Source organism: Danio rerio, chromosome 5, assembly GCF_052040795.2.
Source record: "Danio rerio strain M-AB ecotype USA chromosome 5, GRCz13ab, whole genome shotgun sequence".
Lineage (NCBI taxonomy): Eukaryota > Metazoa > Chordata > Actinopteri > Cypriniformes > Danionidae > Danio > Danio rerio.
The window spans coordinates 80000045-80019647 of record NC_141025.1 but is presented as its reverse complement, the minus strand read 5'-3'; the positions used below and the strand labels follow the sequence as shown (position 1 = coordinate 80019647).

At 35.2% G+C, this 19603-nt stretch overlaps 1 protein-coding gene across 5 annotated transcripts in view; it reads left to right on the top strand.

The window, feature by feature from the left end:
- tbx5a (T-box transcription factor 5a) overlaps positions 1–19603 on the top strand; it is a 43088-nt gene that overhangs the window by 11069 nt on the left and 12416 nt on the right. Inside the window, exons 1-6 of one of the 5 annotated variants that reach the window (XM_087251198.1) lie at positions 3109–3552; positions 4147–4324; positions 5426–5520; positions 7028–7147; positions 9456–9603; positions 17107–17259. In XM_087251198.1, coding sequence (XP_087107324.1) covers positions 4181–4324; positions 5426–5520; positions 7028–7147; positions 9456–9603; positions 17107–17259 — 660 coding nt within the window. In that variant the 5' untranslated portion in view covers positions 3109–3552; positions 4147–4180. 5 annotated transcript variants of the gene reach the window in all.

Genomic DNA, 19603 nt, shown 5'->3' with positions numbered 1-19603 from the left:
AATAAAATAGTTTCGAACAAAAAAAGTTACCAAAAGGCCTGATGTATCAATATGACACATAATAAATTTATAAAAACATGTATATTGTATAAACTGGATCTTGATAGAAGGATTAAAAACATTTCAGTTCCAAAAAATGTGAATATTCGGACAATTTGTTCATGTGTCAACTTTAACAGGGTTAAGAATCATTATAATCAAGTATATAATATTTATATAGGTGAATTTTTAATCCAAATATTTTATCTGAAATATCGGTTTATGTGAAATAGGTCTGTACTTACATAAACATACATTTTGTGTGATCCCTCTTATTTAGGCAAAATAATTAAATAGTTAATAATAAATAAGAATAAATAAAGAAAAAATTCATATTATTCTTATAACTTTTGACCTCACCTGTACTGTATGTATGATTTGACAGTTTTATTTTGATAAAAATTGTAAAAAAAAAAATCTAAAGTTACATTTACATGAACACTTTACACTTGGCTCTGCGACTGCATGTTATTGTGTTGATTTTGAATTAAAATGTGTGTGCCAACGTATGCAACTCATGGTATAATTTTTTATTTATTAAAATACAATATTATACTCATACAAAATGAAAAAAAAAACATTTTTAACAAAACATATTTATTTATTTAATTTTTTTATTTGAAACTTTTAGTAAGGATAATTTCAAAAATAGTTTTGGCACAATGGCGCCCCCCCATGTGTGGCGCCCCTATGCGCCGCATATACTGCATACCCCCTTTTTGCGCCACTGACCTTCACCTGAATCTAATTTAGAAGAACTCGCTGATATCCTGCAAGCAGATATTCTCTTGCACACGACGAAAAAGAGTTGGGATGATAATAATAATAATAATAATGCGTTACCTTTTTTCTACCTTCTGTCTTCCTTTAAACACTGATTATCACCGCACAAATCAATAAGGTTGTTTTACAAGAGAATACGCGCTTAGCATTTATTTTCTCAAATAGTTTGATAATAAATTTCCTCCGCATTTGAATCATTAAATCACATTTGTGGATTAAAGAATAAAACCACAAAATGCAGTCGTGATGTGATGTTTGTGATAGGAGCAGCTCATTGCACCAGAGGGCTGTAATTACACCATGAGTCAAAACATTGCATGCAAATGATCTGCTGCGTTTCAATGTTAATAATAATCATAATAATAATAATCATAATAATAATAATAATAATAATAATAGATGTTTGTGACGGATCCTCAGAGCCCGAGGCTGCAGAAATGAGCTCTGATTATTATCCATTAATAAACCTGTGGTTTTTAACCCACCAGTTTCTCCAGATGTTGTTTCTGAAGCGCAGGGTTATCAGCTGCTATATTTAGTTCATGGGTTGAAGCTTCTTGACTAGATCTGGCGCTTTACTATCCTGTGGTGTAACAAGTGACTCGAGAACGCGTCTGTCTGGTGGCCTGCGGGTTCCACATTTATATTCCTTTACAGGACATCTATCCCTATGACGATTAGCTGTTTATTTAAGCACTAGTTAATTTGTTTATTAAACTTAAATTCAACCTCGCAGGCCCACGGCGCTGTCAGTGAGCTCCCGGTGATTTCTAGGCAAAAAACTGGTGTTTGACTCCTTCGACATATTTTTGAGGAAATAATCAAATACCAATCCAGACAACATAACAGCCTGTCGAGGAAACTGGACGTGTGAAATGTTCAGTCATTTGGACACACCGCTGGCAGAGACACCAGTTTCTGGATCCTCCTCGAGCCACACAAACCAAACATTACACACGCTCCGAGACTAAAAGTGTTCGTTTCAAACGTCCTGCTGAATTAAATGCCCCGTTAAGCTGTTTTGCGCGTGTCTTTCTCTCACAGTAAGTTCCCGTCAACAATGCCTATTAATAGAGATCAAAAGTTTTCAGACATGCATCCAGATACGCTCATATTGCACTATAAAAGTTACTGGGATGCCGTATAACCAAACGCTGCATAAGATATGCGCCAGCAGCTGGGTTTAAAATTGTACTGTAAATTTAATTTAACCTAATGTTGCGTTTGTCCATATTTAACCCAACGCTGGGTTACAGCATAATCATTTTAGTGTTCCAGCAAGCATTTTTTGTATTTAAACAAACTCTAATACACATCTAATAGATATCAAAAACGTTTTGGCTAATAAAATGTTAAATTTAGGCATTCTGTAAAAATCTAATAGACATCTAAATATTGACGTTTTGGCTAGAATAAGTTAAATTTGGGCAGTCAGTCGCTATCACACGTCTAATAGACATCTAAACATAGTCGTCTTGGCTAAAAGAGGCTGGATTTGGTCAGTCAAAAGTCAGTCAAAAACCTTTGGCTAAAAAGACTAAATGTGGGCAGTCGGCAAAAGTCTAATAGACGTCTAATAGACATCTAAACATAGTCGTCTTGGATAAAAAAACTACTACTACACTTGGACACTCAGTATAAATCTAACAGACGTCTAGATATCTAAACATTGATGTTTTGGCTAAAATAAGAACTAAATTTAGACAGTCAAAATCAGACGTCTAATAGACATCTTAGCATAGCCGTCCTGACTGAATAAGACTGAATTTGGCCAGTCAAAAATCTAATAGAGGTCTAGACATCAAAACAGACGTTTTGGCTAGAAATACTTAATGTGGGCAGTCGGTAAAAATCTAATAGACCTCTAATAAACATCTAAATATTGACGTCCTGGCAAAAAAAGCTAAATTCGGGCACTCAGTGAAAATATACATCTTAGAATAGCCCAAAACTAAAAACTCATGTCTAATCTGTATTTCATCTGGTTCTCACTGATAGCCCAAATTTAGCCACTTTTAAACCAAGACATCTATATTTATATTTTATTAAATACAAAAATCGCTTTATTGGGTGTATTTCTTTATTTTTAATTTCAAGTCTGTGATATTTGCATGTTCCATTAAATTACATACTGCATATCGGTTGTGGTGTAACTGGTACATATGTTAAATGTGTGCTTAAAGGTCTCCTCGGAAGAATATGAGCTTATGTGGGCTGGGTGGGGGTGATGCGGGGGCTGCTGTGCTGTGGGTGGACCGACATTGTCACGGCACTGCTGTCCACATTGCAGACCGACCCATACAACCGACGTGCTTCATCCCAGAGCTTCCGTTTCCAGTTGGTTTGACCATTAGAGAGGCAGAAAGACACAGAGAGAGGGAGAGAGAGAGAGAGAAAGAGAGCGAGGGAGGAGGCGATCGGGCTTCATTTCTCCGGGAATACCAGCCGCTGAATGCGCGATACTGGCGATAGCGCAAGTCCCTCACTAGCACTAGCAGATCTTGCTTTGTTTAATCGATACTTTGGTGGATGAAGATTCCTGCTTCCTTGAGGACATCGAGGAAATCTATGGATTCACCGAGCAGAATCCCGTGAGCTTCGCGCTTGGAATATATTTATCATTCAAAGAGGGAAGTTCGCTATCAACCGCTAGTGCTGGGAGCTGATACGAGCTTTTAGGCTGTTTGTTTTGGTTGTTTAGGGATTCGACCAGCGGGATCGGAATTTAAGGTAATATCTAAAGCCAGATTTTCACGCTCGTTTAAATCTGATTGATTCACTTATAGGCCAGCAATCGCTTCAGATTCATGAACTATCGGTGTACAAACTATTAGTGATACACACATAATCATCAACTGTTGGTTATTTAATAGAAAACCAGCTATCGTTCACCAGTGCATTTGTTTTCCTGAACTACAATAAAGTTTTAATGGAGGCCCGTGTTTTGATTTTATCCACAGACTGGTTTTAAGAAAATATAAGCCGCATTGAAACCTCTTTGTGATGTGCATTTTAATGTGCGTGTTTGGTGCAAAGTTGAGTCCACCTGAATAATGTTTGTGCAGAGAGCTCCAAATTATAAAATGTTTAATAGGATCAGAGTTTTATTCTTATTGATAAATGTTTGCTTTTTTCTAATTAACACTGCTGTACTGTAATAAAGTTAATTTCGGTTGTTGTTGAATGTTTTCATTAAATCAGATTCAAGAGCACACTGATAAGTTATATCACCGTAATCAAATGCATACGGGCGTCTTGAAGTGATGCAATCTGAACTAAACTGCAGAAATATTTGATGTAAAATCTTTTTGTTTCTGTATTTAGGCCTCACGGTAGACATCGTACAGGCCTCTCCGACATGGCGGACAGTGAAGACACCTTTCGGCTCCAAAACTCTCCCAGTGACAGCGAACCAAAAGATTTACAAAACGAAGGAAAATCAGACAAACAGAATGCAGCCGTCAGCAAATCCCCGTCATCGCAGACTACATACATTCAACAGGTAACGTCAACTAGTGCCTCGATGGTGCGTGTGCGTGTGTGTGTGTGTGTGCAAGTGCTTTATGGTAAACTAAACCTGATAAACACCTCTCTTTTAGAATTATTTCGATCATTTTCATATTCAAAAACTTTTCATTTAGCTTTAGGTTAGTTATTTATATTAAAAACACTAGTATATAAGTAACTAAAATAAACATTCAACAGATAACTTTAACTAGTGTCTTGGCGTGTGCGTGTGTGTGTGCCCAGAGTCTTTAGTAATTTTAAGTATTAATAAAAATTTAAGAAATGCAATATGTTTTCACGTGGGCTACAGTTATTTATATATCTTTATTTAAAATAAGATTATAAGAAACTAAAATAAACGCGCGCGTGCGTGTGTGTGTGTGTGTGTGTGTGTCCAGAGGTAAGCTAAACTTGATAAAACCTCTCTTAAATTTTTTATTATTAATATTGTCTGTATTTTTATCGTTTTAAAATTAATAAGTGTTTACTTATTGCTTTTAGTTTATAGTTTTGTAAATGTATGTAGCTCTGATTAAAACAGTACAGGTGTGTGTGTGATGTGTAGAGAAGCTCGATGCAGATCTGCCGCTGATTTCAGAAAGGCTGTAAAGCTGTGATGTAATTTTCATCATTAATAATTTTAACAATATTTCTAAACAAACAACAGTAAGGCCGAAATATGTGTGTATGTCAGTCTGGCTCTGTGTTCCCGTGGGAATCGCTGACAGTTCTCGTGTTTTCCAACTCATCAATAAAACATTTTATAGAAAATGTTGTTTGTAAATTTGATCCGTTTTTGGAAGGAAAGAGTCAGGAAAGCTGAAATGGCAATAAACTCAAAATCTGACTCATTTCATCTCAGTAATATTACGACATTTGTTTGCTCAATGGACTTATTGAGTGGTTTACTCAAATCTTAATATTCTGCAAAGTAAAAATGTTCATTTCTGAAACTTTATTTCGGCCGTCCTTATAGTCTATAAGCCAGCATTATTTGTTTACAATCTGACTATCTATTTTGACTCTTCCATGCATTATAGTTTTATTATTTCGACGCATGTGTGCTCACTCTCTGTCTGCATGCTTCTTTAAAAAGGGAATGGAGGGAATCAAAGTTTACTTGCACGAGCGAGAGCTGTGGACAAAGTTTCATGAAGTGGGAACAGAGATGATCATCACCAAAGCAGGGAGGTAAGACGCGAATGTTCACAAATGTTTCGGTGCATCTTTGAGGGCATGTTTTAGATCGAATGCGCACAAACGCAAATTTATCCGTATAATAATTCTAATACTAATGATTATTACTTCTAATTATAACTTATTGACTTAGTGCTCACGGCAAATTATTTATCCGATTTGATTTTTTACAAAGCAAAGGGCAGTTATTAATATTTAATTTATAATCCATTCTTTATACTGACTTCAGCAACATTCCGATTTGCTTCAGGCGATGAGTTAAGATTTAGGCTAATATAGATTTATACATCATAATAACAATAATAATAATAATAACAACAACAATAATAATAATAATAATAATAATTTATTGTAGTGTTTAATTTTAATATGTTAATATAAACAATTTAAACCCATAAAGCTTTTTTTTTTAAATTAGGCTTATGTTTGTTTGTTATATTATTATTATTAAGCTATTATTATTATTATTATTATTATTATTATTATTATTATTATATACTAATTCCCGTAATTCAATATTCTGACTTTAGGCCTAAAAAATTTAAGTCTAGGCTATTGTTTAAGTTATTACTGGAGTCATTCATCATCTAAATTCTTAAAGTGGATTTTCTACACATGTTTGAGTCATATACTGAATTTGAATCAGTTAAAACATTACTAATGACTTTACCCACGAAATCTACATTTAGCGCGATATTTTTTCCTGTTGTAAGGACATTAATTGATCATAAACTAATTTTTATAATCAATAATTACTCTGGTGGTTTAAAGCGCCTTTGAAATTCTTCTGAAAAGTGCTTTAATAAACATGTCAATGTTTGTGATCAACTTGAAGACAACAATAATACAATCTGCTCTGAAAATTAATTCAGAAGCGGGTTAATTTTGTCAGCGTTTTCAATGATAAAAGTCCGTCACTGAGCTCTGCGAGTTGGACAGAGAGATTGTGTTGGTTTACCTCCATGAGTCTGTGTTCATGCGCACTTTCTGTCATTTATCATTATTATTAAATAATAATCACACCGCAGCCGCTTTCAGGTTTATAATATTTCACACGAGCTCGTCTTTATGCTAAAGTCATTACCTCGTCTGAAACTTGAACAGTGTTCAGATCTGAAAAGTTTTTTACTTCTGAAAGTGATCAAGTCAAAATGCATCACGTGTGCGTATCGCGCCAAACTCGCGCTAATTCTCCTCACTTGCTAGCCTAGCTTTAACTCACTCAGTGTTGGTTATTTTAGTTTCACGTATTCAAACGTGCTACTTTTCAATTCTGTGCTTCAACTGAGGTAGATCTGCAGGCATACACAAGACTTTGAATGATAGATTTTAGCTCAATCCGATTTAGCATTGTAGCACTCGCAGAAGTAAACATTTAGAATAAAGACGGATTAAAGCGATCGCTGCTTTGTTTTCTCCAGTCATAAATTAACACTAAATCTATCATTATTCTTGAGTTTAAGCTTGAGTATTGTGTAATATTTCGCTGTTTTCTCCACAGGCGGATGTTTCCCAGCTTCAAAGTGAAGGTCACCGGGTTGAACCCAAAAACCAAATACATTCTGCTGATGGATGTTGTGCCAGCGGACGATCACCGCTATAAATTCGCCGATAACAAATGGTTCGTGAGTCATGAATTGTTTTACTAACTGTTGTAGGTTATTATTTATATTGCCAATTATATTTTTTTACTCAAGTATAAGTTGTTTTTTTGCCGTCTTCCATCTTCTGACATTACGGAAACCTGGTCTTTACAATAGGTTTAGTTAAATTGTTTATTAAAATTAACTAAGAATTCATGTACATTTATTAATCACAGTAAGCGTTATTAAAATCCAAACATTCGCTATTCACGAGGACTAACAATGAACGGCTGTTTTCATAAATAACTAACAGTGTTGAATTGTTCTAGTAAACAGATAAACTGAAGTTAACTTTATTGTAAAGTGAGAACAGAACACCTTCTCGAATGTTTATACACGCAAAAAAAAAAGCTTGGTTATTTCAAATCAACTTTGGGTCAAGTTTGACCAAACTAATTGCTGTGTTAACTGTTTAAAATAATTTATAGACCCAAAATGTTACCCAGCCTTTATGCTGGTTCATATTTTATGCAACCTATCACTTTTTAAAGAGCAACATGATATCAACTTATTAATTGAATTAATATATTACACAATTGTATTATTACTAGTATAGTAGCTGATGGAGTTAAATGGTTGAAATATTACTAAATGGATCCACTTTAATCCCGTTTTCAAAATGACATGTTTATGTAAACTTTGAAATGCAATAAAAACTTTACAATTAAAATATTTTGGAGTTGTCACAAACATTTAGTTGATTATAATTAGAGTTTGAATGATTATTATTTAGGAGTTGATTATACATTTCAAAACAATAAAAAAAAGGCAAATAATGGCGTAATTCCAGCAGAAAGCAGAGTATTTCGAGCAAACGCTCTTGTTTTCTCCTCCTCTTTCTGGGTCAGTGGTTGTAAATGGTTGAGGTTGTTGAGGGAGGATGTCCACAAGCCAATATCCCTGATAATTACCCGTTCAGTGCACGCTCTGGAACTAATGGCCCTCTTGATCAACCATCATCTTAGCCATTAAGCAAAGAAATCGCCTGTTGAAAGACATTATGTACAATACACAAAGCAGCCATGCATGATGAATGGGAGGTTGGATCGCTTCTTGACAAGATTCGATTTCAATGAAGGAAACACATGTTGAGGGAACAAAACATCGGGCTTTAGCTTTAATGAAATTATGCTTGCAATAATGAATGCAAAGCCAAATAAAGAGACACGTGACAACATCAATAATCAGATCACAGGAAACTAAAATCAGAAAATGCTCAAGAATAACTCACAGTGATGCAGATGTACAACACTGGAGAAATACGCTTGTTGTTTGTTTAAACTACTTATCTAACTCAATTATTGAGGTTTTTAGAGACAACTTAATTGTTTTATGTCTAATTAAATTTGTATTTATAAAATGACCCAACACAAATGGATTCAGTGGAACCCAGCATTTCCTGCAGTGAAGTTCAAGATAATATTAATCACACTTTTGGTAAATTTTAATTAATTTAAAATTATTTCCCAAGTGCTGCTTAACACAGATTTATTTCAACACATTATTAAACAATAGTTTTTAATAATTCATTTCTAATCATCTATTTATTTAGTCTTTACCATGATGACGGCACATAATATTTGACTAGTTATTTTGCAAAACTCAGTATATTCAGCTTAAAGTGACATTTTAGGTTAACATAGGCAAGATAGGATAGTTAAGACAACTCATCGGATAACAGTAATTTGTTCTGCAGACAATCGAAAACAAATATTGCTGGAGCCGGCTAATAGTACTCAAAAAGTTATGTTTGCTGTTTATTTAAAATGAGCTGAAACAACATGATTCTTGATTTTTTGGGGACAACTTAATTGTTTCATGTTCTATACACTTAAATTTGTAAACACTAATAAGCTAAATTAATTATGTCGCAACACAAATCGACAGCATGGAACCCAACATTACCTTAAAATTAGTAAATTTCTAATCTAAAAACAGCCAAACTAAAATAAACAACGCTTTCTTTCTAATTAAAAATTATTAAACACTGAAAAAAATGTGTTCCACACAATTGCTTCATGTTGTCTCAACACAAATTAATGTGATTGTTTTCACAAATGTAAGTGGATTGAACATTAAACAATGTGTTGCTTCATCTTATTTTAGATAAGTAGTTTAAACAAGCATGTTTTGAGTGTAGGAATACGGTGAAACAGCACTGGGGAACTATTGGAAAAAGAATCAAAGTTTTACAGGAGGGCTGATGCTTTAGAGCTGGCCTGTGTGTGTGTGTGTGTGTGTGTGTGAGTTCAGTATAAATGAATATATCTGTGCGCTGCGCATCAGGTCTGTGACGGGGAAAGCTGAGCCTGCGATGCCCGGACGGCTTTATGTCCATCCAGACTCTCCGGCCACCGGCGCTCACTGGATGAGGCAACTGGTGTCTTTCCAGAAACTCAAACTCACAAACAACCATCTGGATCCCTTCGGCCATGTGAGTGAAAATCTGTCCTCTCGCCTTTACACTGTGTGCTTGTCTGATATTACTTTATATTAGCTTTTACACAGTGGGCAGCTGGTTATACACTTTGAGGACTTGTATTTGGATTTTCATGTTTTGATTTACTGTAAAGAACTTTGTGACTTCACTGAAAAATGATTTGTTGGATTTATTATTTTATAAGGCATGTGGTTGCACACAATTGATATTGGCTGAATTAAAGCGAACATATTAAAGTTGAACATTACTAAATTGAATGTGTTTGCTTACATTCAGCTCATATCAGTTGTTTGTAACCACATGCCTTATAAATAATAAATGCAGTAAATCATTTTTTCTTGTCTGTAAAAGAGGATAAATAAATTATCTTGACTTGTTATAAAAAAGCAGCTTATTTTTGACAAAACCACCAAATGCTGGATTATACAAATTTTCAGTTGCGACTCGAGAGTGTGAGAATACATTTATTTGATTTTGGCATTTGTGTAAATATTTGTACAGTTTATATTTCAACAATTTAGACCATTTAGTTATTCATCACTTTTATAAATGTAATTATTTGATGCAGATCAGTCTCGTGCTGTTTAATGATTATTCATCACTAATCCAACTCAAAATGTATATGTACAAACGTGCATGTCAATACTTTTCAAACATTAATGAAATATTTAGAGTATTTAACATATGAATATTGATATCTACATTTAGGACTTATATTGAGTGTGAAATTCTGAGTTTGTTGTCTGGTTAGGGTTGGTGGTGTTTGAAGGATAGTGGCGAATGATGAAGATTTCAGATTTTAAAAGATGAGTGTTTTTCTTAAAGATGGCTGTAAAGAATGCTGGGCTGTTGTAACCCAATGTTGGTTATATTGCACATTTCTTGGTTTGTTAATTGAAATCCACTTAAACTGATGCAAATGTTGGTGAGTGATGTTAAATATATTGCAGCGAGTTAATTAGGATGCTGCCGCTGTGTGTAGGGCAGCGATACAAAATCCTGAGCTAAAATAACGAGGATTTGTAAAATAACGAGGAAGGCTGATTTATTATTTACGAGATCTGCGTCTCACACATGTCGATGTGATCAGGTAAAGCTGCGAGCGAACAAGATGGTTGCTGTTGTTCAAAATACTTATTTTAAACGCTGAAACAACACAATTGTTGAGATGTTTTGGGGACAACGTAGTTGTTTTATGTTGTATCCACTGTTAACCTAACTGATTTGATTTGGGACAACATGAAGGAATTAAGTTAACTTAGTAGTAGTGCGGGGAAAAGGTTAATCCCGATTAATCATATCCACAATAAAAGTATATTTTGACATATATATATATAACTTAATTGTTTCATGTTCAATCCACTTAAATTTGTAAAAACTAATAAGTTAACTGAATTCCTTCAACATTTTTTCAGTGTGTACTTTATATTATAAACATGTTCTCTAATATATGATGCATGTGTGCAAACTTTGATTTTGAATATGATTAAAAATATTCCTTTGGATCTACTTAAGTTTTTAAATTAAGTGGCTGTAAACAATTGATATGGGCTGAATTTAAACACACATTAAGTTGAACATTACTCAACTTCATTTATTTATTTAAATTCAACACATTTACATTGTTTGCAACAGTTCTGCAGGATTTATTTTTGTCAGAGCACGATTATCTTTTGCTCTGCTCTACTTAGTAGTCTTTACAAATTTAAGTGAATCAAACATAAAACAATTAAGTCTAAACAACCTCAAGAATTGTGTTGCTTCAGCTCAAATGAAGTGAGCAGTTGGTGCAAGCGTCATTGTTTGAGTGTGTGTGTATGTGGAGCCCTGCTTATTTCATGGTGAAACTGGAGACGGGGAAATGCTGAAGAGGTGCTGCTGACGAACGCCAGATCTGCGTAATCACACGTCTTAAATCCAGTAATGATAATTGTGACAACAAAAACACCAGCAGACAGCCTCAGATGTGGAGCAGAGATTCATTCACTCGCTGTAAACTGCTTCCAGGTAGCAGAGATATTTACTAAAGTCCAGCATCCGCCTTCAGCCCCAGAGTCTCACACTGTAAACTGATTTTAATGCATTCACTAACATTTAATTAGACCTTGTTGTAGCATGTTGCTGGCTGAAAATCCTTCTGCAGTTGCATTTAATTTTACAATAAAGCAATGCATTAATAGTTTCAAAGTGACATTTCTCTACAGCTTTGGTCAAGATCTTGATAATACAATATATCAAATATAAATTAATATATATTTATATAATGATTAAAGCAATTTTTCAGTGTTCCCTATGATATTGTTTTCTATTCTGGAGAAAGTCTTATTGATTTCACTCTGGCCTGAACAAAAGCAGTTTTTAATCACATATTATCAGCCGTCTTCAGAAATGCTTATTTCTAATTGTCTACAGGTGTCCAGCGACTCGCCTAATTCACCTCAGTAATTGACTTTAAGCTGATAGTATGGAGTAAATATCCAGTCAAATATTAAGCACTGTCATGGCAAAGACAAAATAGATCAATAATGACTAACTCCTTATTAAAAGTAAAAGTTAGAGAAATGTTGCTTAAATTAAAATATCACACAGGAGAGCGGATAATAAAATCTCCAGCGATCATCACGACAAGACAAGCTGATTCCCTGATAAGCTTCAGAAACAGAGAGTGTGTGTTTGTGTGTGAGAGAGAAGGTGTGCGTGCATAAATGAGTGTGTGTGTTTTTCCATGTTTGACCCATCAGTGAGTTCCAGCAACCCAGCATTGATCAGAGTGTGTGTGTGTGTGTGTGTGTGTGTGTGTGTGTGTGTGTGTGTGTGTGTGTGTGTGTGTGTGTGAGAGAGAGAGAGAGAGAGAGAGAGAGAGTGCGTGCATGCTTGAATGAGTGAGAGTGTATGCGTGTGTGTGTGTGTGTGTGTGTGTGTGCTCTGATCACGGCTCGCGGTCGTTGTTCCTCTGCCAGACCTCAGATGTAACTGCAGTGAAACTGAAGCTCGGCTGAATGTGAAGCGAGTTGTAAATCTGAGTCCAGAGCTGCTCTGTGATTGGCTGCAGCGTTCCTGGCGTTCCTGCTTTACTGCTGAAAGGGAACTCTGGGATTTATAAATGAAGGACGGACGGATTCTTCTCCAGCAAAATAACAATCCCCGGGTTTGTTGTTCCAGGTGGTTGAAATAATTTCAGCCCTATTTATAATTACTGCTGTCTGAGAAGCATGCTGGAAACACAGCGGAGCGGCCAACACTGCCACAGCACTGCCTCTTAATGAGACGCCAGCGATGAGTTTAAGATGTCGGACACAAACACAATAACTCCCATGTGGCCCGCGCACACACACACACACACACACACACACACTCTGATCAATGCTGGGTTGCTGGAACTCACTGATGGCTCAAACATGGAAAAACACAACTGTTTGTGGGTAAATTGTTTACATCTCATTTAAATGACACTGACTGACCAAAATGTTGGCATTGTCCACATTTGACCCAACATTGGGTTATGACAACCCAGCATTATTTAGAGTGGAACCCAGAGTATTTTAGTGAATAAACTCTAAAGAAAAAAGCTGAGTTGTCGTAACCCAACATTGGGTCAAATATAGACAATCCCAACATTGCATTAATTTATTTGACCCAACACCGTGATATGACGACCCAGCATGTCAAAAGTGTAGAGTAAATGCAGAGCTCAAGGCATTTGCAGACAAAGGCTTTAATTGTTTTAGTACTTTCTACAAAATGCTGGGTTATTTCAAGTAAATATGGACAAACATCCCCCTGGGGTAATTCATTTTAAATTAAATTTACAGACACTTAAAATGGGTAAAATAAAAGCAAACCCAAATGTTGGGTCCTATAAATTAAGAAAGAAAACAAAAACAAAAAAAATAGGTTTAAATAACCCAGCTTGTTTTGAGTGAATTAACTCTAAAAGTTAATGATAAATAATGCCAAGATGATTTAATTACAAATGACACTTTTCAACCCATCTATTAGTCTTTCTCATATTTGACCCAACATTGTGTTACAACAACCCAGCATTCTGAGTGTTGGTTGAACACAAGTTTGTTTGTTTTTATTAAATTGACACTCAGAATCTGCTGGGTTATATCAACTCAAAATGGGTAAAATAAGGATAAATCCCAATGCTGGGTTATATAAACTAACAAAAAAAAGATTTACCCAAAATTTCCTTGAAATAGCCCAACTTTTTTAAAGTGAATTAACTCTAAACTTTTAAACAATGTTCAGTTAACCCAACACTGGGTCAAATATGGACAAACTCAACAATCTAACCAAAAAGAGTAATTTAATTATAGATTAAAGATATTTAACCCAATTGCTGGTGTTGTTCATATTTGACCCAACATTGTGTCATTGTTTAAAGAGGTTTTTAAAATTACATTTACACTCAATAAATGCTGGGTTACGCAAAATGGGTAAAACAAGGACAAACCCGAATGTTGAGTTTCATAAACTTATAAGAAATATTAACAATTTGGTTGAAATAACCCAGCTTTTTTGATTAATTCAACTCTAAAGTTTTAGGCAATGCCAAGTTGTTTTGTTACTCAACGCTGGGTCAAATATGGACAAACCCAACAATTAAGTTAGAAAGTGTTAAGTGTTAACTATTGGGTCTGTCTATATTTTACCCAATCAGTGTTGAAATAACCCAGCTTTTTTAACCAAATTAACTTTAAACTTTAAGTTCTGTTGTAACCCAATGCTGGGTCAGATATGGACAAGCCTACTAGCTCCGCTTTATAACCCACCTGCTATTGGGTTTGTCCACGATCAGTGTTGAAATAACCCAGCGTTCTGCTAGAGTCCAGCATTCGTCAAGTGCATTCTTTGCCTCTCAGATCCACGCAGAAATATTTGAGGCAAAATGGCGTGGTTTGGATAGCGCTGTGTCACACTGTTTATGTTGAATGAGCGAGTGTGAGGATGAGTGATGGACGCAGGTATAATCGGAGCGTTTCTGCGTCTCTGTGATGTCGGAACATGAAAGAGCGCTCGTGGCCCTCGGTGATCGCTCACTATCATTAAAAACCAGCATACAGGGCCAGCGGAGAAACACACACACACACACTGGGTGGTCCTGCAAAGAAGAAGAAGAAGAAAAAACATTCTGATGTGCGCTGAGATCTACAAATATTCTCATCTCAGCCCTGCAGAAGATCTGACCAACTACACCACACTCAAAAACACATTCATGCTGCTGCTTACCCGATTATAATGAGCTCAATCTATAGTTTGCATGAATTTAAAAGCTGTTTGGTGACTAAAATAATATTTAATAAGTATATCTGTTCAATAAATCTGTTCTGCTCAAATGCACTAAAACATTCATTGAGAAATGCACATTCACATTCAAACTCTCGCATGCAGAGCACTGCATCTGTTATACAACATATAGGACACGCAAATTAGTATTTATGCTGCTTACCCATTCAAAATGAGCTGAATCAACACAATTCTTGAGTTTTTTGGGGGACAACTTAACTGCTTTATATTCAATCAACTTAAAATGGTAAAAACAGTGAGTGAACTTGATCGATTTGCATTGGGACGGCATGAAGGGATTGTGTGGAAGCCTCATATATTGAAGTGCACAACACTGTGAAGAACGCAGAGCTCCACTCAACACTTTCATCTTCTCATTATTCAAAGCAGTTGAGTTCACTTCATTAAGTGGATTAAACATAAAACAGTGAAGCTGTCCCAAAAACAACCCTGGAGAATTGTGTTGACTCAGCTCTTTTCAAATAAGTAGCTTGAACAAGCGCAGAGTCTGCACTGTCAAAAACATCCCGAAATGAGCAGCTTTCTCTATTTTGTGTTTCATGTTTTTGTTTATTTCTGCTTCTGAATTGCATTATGGGGTCTTAATCTGTCTTCCAACAACCTGTGTTTGTGTTGTGTGTGTGAAAGCTTACCAGAAACACAATCGATTTAAGTTGGGTCAACATCGAGGATTTAAGTTCTCTTATTAGTTAGTTCTTACAAATTTAAGCGGATTGAACAAAAGACAATTGAGTTGTCTCAAAAAGGCTCAATAATAGCTGGATTTAAATAAGTATTTGACAGTGATGCATTTAGATTTTGTCTTCAGCAATAATTCATCTGGAAGAAAGGAAAAGTAAAGCAATATTGTGTGTTTAAAGTTTACCGCGAGTCTGTCCTGCTCTCCAGCTCTCAGTGTTGAGTTCGGCCAAGAGGGAGTGACCGATGACACGCATGATCAAAGCAGAAACACTGCAGTGTGTGTGTGTGTGTGTGTGTGTGTGTGTGTGTGTGTGTGTGTGTGTGTGTGTGTGTAAACTTGGCACTTGCACCCAGAATGCAAAGTTTAAACAAAATCCTCTTCGAGTCGACTACATTATAGACACACACACACACACACGCACACATGCGCACACACACACACACACACACACACACACACACACACACAAACACACACACACACACACATCTGACTTGGACGTCTGCACAAACCCACAAGAGTTTGGATAAAAAGTAATTTTAGCAGTATTTCATTAAAATCCAGAGTTATGGCCATGGACATTTTTTAGCACAAATATATATGAACATATGCGCTCTATAAAATGCTGGGTCGTCTAAACACAACGTTGGGTCAATTATGGACAAACCTAACACCAGGTTGATTATTTAAATTTTAAATTTAAATGATATTTTAAGCTAATAGTTTGGGGTTTAAAGAGTGATATGCAGTGCTGAGCATGAGTTCACCACTCAAATATCTCTCTTCTAAATTTATATTTCAATGTATATTTGTGCAAATACATTAGATTAGTCTAAACTGGAACTAATCTAACCAAAAAAAAACTTAAGTTCAAAAAACTGAGCACAATCAAATGTATATATCAGGGGAACATATCTTAAAAAATGTTAAAACATCAACATTATACAATAAAAACTACAAATTTATTAAATTCAGATGAAATGTGTGCAGTTTGCATGAATTCAAAAGCATTATCTTTCTATTCCCTAAGCTGTTTGGTGACTAAAATAATATTTTAATAAATATATCTGTTCAATAAATCTGTTGTGTTCAAATGTACCAAAATATTCATTGAGAAATTAATATTAATTTTCAAACTCATTTCTCTTTTTCAGACTCGCTCTCTGTTTAACGAGATACTTTACAGACCAAAATAAATAAATAAATAAATACATAAATACATAAATAAAGTGCGTCGATTACTTTTCTCAGAACATGAAGATGCTGAAAAATGTGCACCGCAAATAAAGGCGTTAATATAAAAGTTCAGATATACACTGCACTATTTATTAGCGTCATCGCCTTATTCATGCATGGGAAAATGATTGAACTATATATCGTGCATGAAAAATATGAATATATATCCGTCAAAAGAAAAGGTTTTAAATAGTGCGCGTGAAAATCTGATGCTGTTTACTCTGTCGATCGCGTTTGAGATTAATTATTTATATTTTTCCTCGCAGATCATCTTGAACTCCATGCACAAATATCAGCCCAGGATCCACATCGTCAAGGCGGATGAAAACAATGGATTTGGATCCAAAAACACCGCTTTCTGCACTCACGTGTTCCCGGAGACCGCGTTCATTGCGGTCACGTCTTACCAAAACCACAAGGTAAGAATTTAGATTGATTAATTAATTAATTCACTTATTCATTCATTTTTCGGCTTAGTCCCTTTATTAGTCTGGGGTCGCCACAGCGGAATGAATCCCCAACTTATCCAGCATATGTTTTACACAGCGGATGGCCATCTAGCTGCAACCCATCACTGGGAGAGTTATAATAAATTAATGAATGATTAAATTGATAAATAAACGAATAAATAAATAAATAATTTGATGAATTGAGAATTAGAAAATATGATGCAAGAAATATATCACAATTTGTCAGTCTAAGAAATTAGGATGGAAATATCTGCTGAGGTTAAAGACAGAAATTCGTGTAATATTCGTCTAATCTAAAGGCAAACAAGTTATTAAAATTAGCTGATCACATATTGTGTGTCAAATGTGTTCTGCTGTTTTGATTTGACTGTATGATTGTACCTGGTAGGCGCTGTAATTAATTATATGCTTATGCATCGTGTAAAAAAATTATATAGTAAGTTTAAGTGTGTGCTGGTTTATATTGTTATGCAACAACTTTATTAACTGACTTCGTTTTTTTTAGGAAACAGAATTAGGCTAAGTATTTTACAAGTCGGCTTAGTGTTTCTCCAGAACGCAAAGCTGTGTTGAGGTTAATAATACGCTAATACGTCTTTACCAGATAAGCGTGAATTATTACGCATTCGACTTCGAAAATAAGAATAAGCCTAATTAAAATAATAATGATATTAATAAATGTGTATAACACTACTGAAACTATTTTTCTCTAATAATTTTTATGTTGTTATGTTTGTCGGAATATTTCCATAATTCAAACATTGAAAATTCATAATTGGTTACGAGTGCATTAATGTTACACGTGTTGTCGATCTCTTACAGGTTGTCAAACTCTTAAAATAGGATAGGAAAAAATACAAAGAGGGAAAAAGCGTTTACAAAAAAATGTCTTAAATAAGTATATCCTTACGGTAAGATGCTTTGTCCCAGTAGCCTAGATTTAGGACGGTAAATGTAACTTTCATCCCAATTATTTATTTATTTATTTATTTATTTATTTATTTATTTATTTATTTATTTATTTTCTGCGCCTTCCGTCAATTGACTTCGTGATTCAGTAGATTAATAATTAATCTAAATATTAATAGGCCTATTTGCGAATAGAGAAATTATTATTTCAGATGCGCCGGGATTACTTCGGTTTCTGAAATAATAAATTAAACTTCAGAAAAATGCGAACATTCAGCACAAATAATAGTCGAAGTCATTTCTCTTGCGGTCTGAAACTTTCTTTATTTGAAGACTCCTAAAGAAACCTCCCGCCCGCATTTACTATAAAGCGAAAATAGTAATATAGCCTATACAAGCCTCAGGCCTTTTTGAAAACTACCCCTTTTAAATAAAAGGTAATTTAACCCTTTTTAAAAACACCACATTTTGTTCAAGTATGCCTCTGTCTGTGTCTGGAAATATATTTCGCACACACGCAACAGGTAAAAGCGCGTGCACCTGTACGCCATTAAAGATAATGGGTTTTGAACAACGCTTTGAAACCAACAATCCAAACAAGAGCACACAGAACAATTTATAAAAGCACATAACACATCCAGAAAGCAGCTCGGGTTGATGTGATTATTTCAGCTTTAAATATAAATACCGCACGAAATAAAAATAAAAACGCGACTTTAAGCGCATGCGCTTTACTGTTTTCTAAATCACATATAGACTACCATACTGAAGACAGTGAGATCAATAAAATTAATATAAGCTGAATATAAAAAACTGAATCGGAAATAAACACTGATAGCGTTAAAATAAAATGAAAGCGACTGTAAAAGTGCTGCGCTTCAGCTTGGGGAAAGTAACACGCAGGATTTGAAGGTTTGGGTAAAATGTAAACATATTCCGTCATCAGATTGTCATATACAACACGGGTCGCTTCGATAAAGTCTGCCAAGCAACAATGCGTTTATGAGCTCAAAGGTGCGTAAAACATGAATATTTTATAAGATCCCATCTCGAGTGAGAGCCAAAACAGAGTTAAAGAGTCAAAAGAGTCCTGTTAGGAAACACACCACAACAGCCAGATACACACAGAGAGAGAGAGAGGGGGACTCACACATACACATACTCAACAGAGAGAGAGAGAGAGACGCACCCACACATGCACAACAGCCAGAGAGAGATAGAATCATCACACACACACACACACACACACACACACACACACACGCACGCACGCACGCACAGAGGGATAGATCTCATTAAAAGACATACACCTGAACGGCTTCAGAAAGTGTAAGACATTATTTTTGCTGTGTGATATGTTTTACAAAATCCTTTGATCACATTA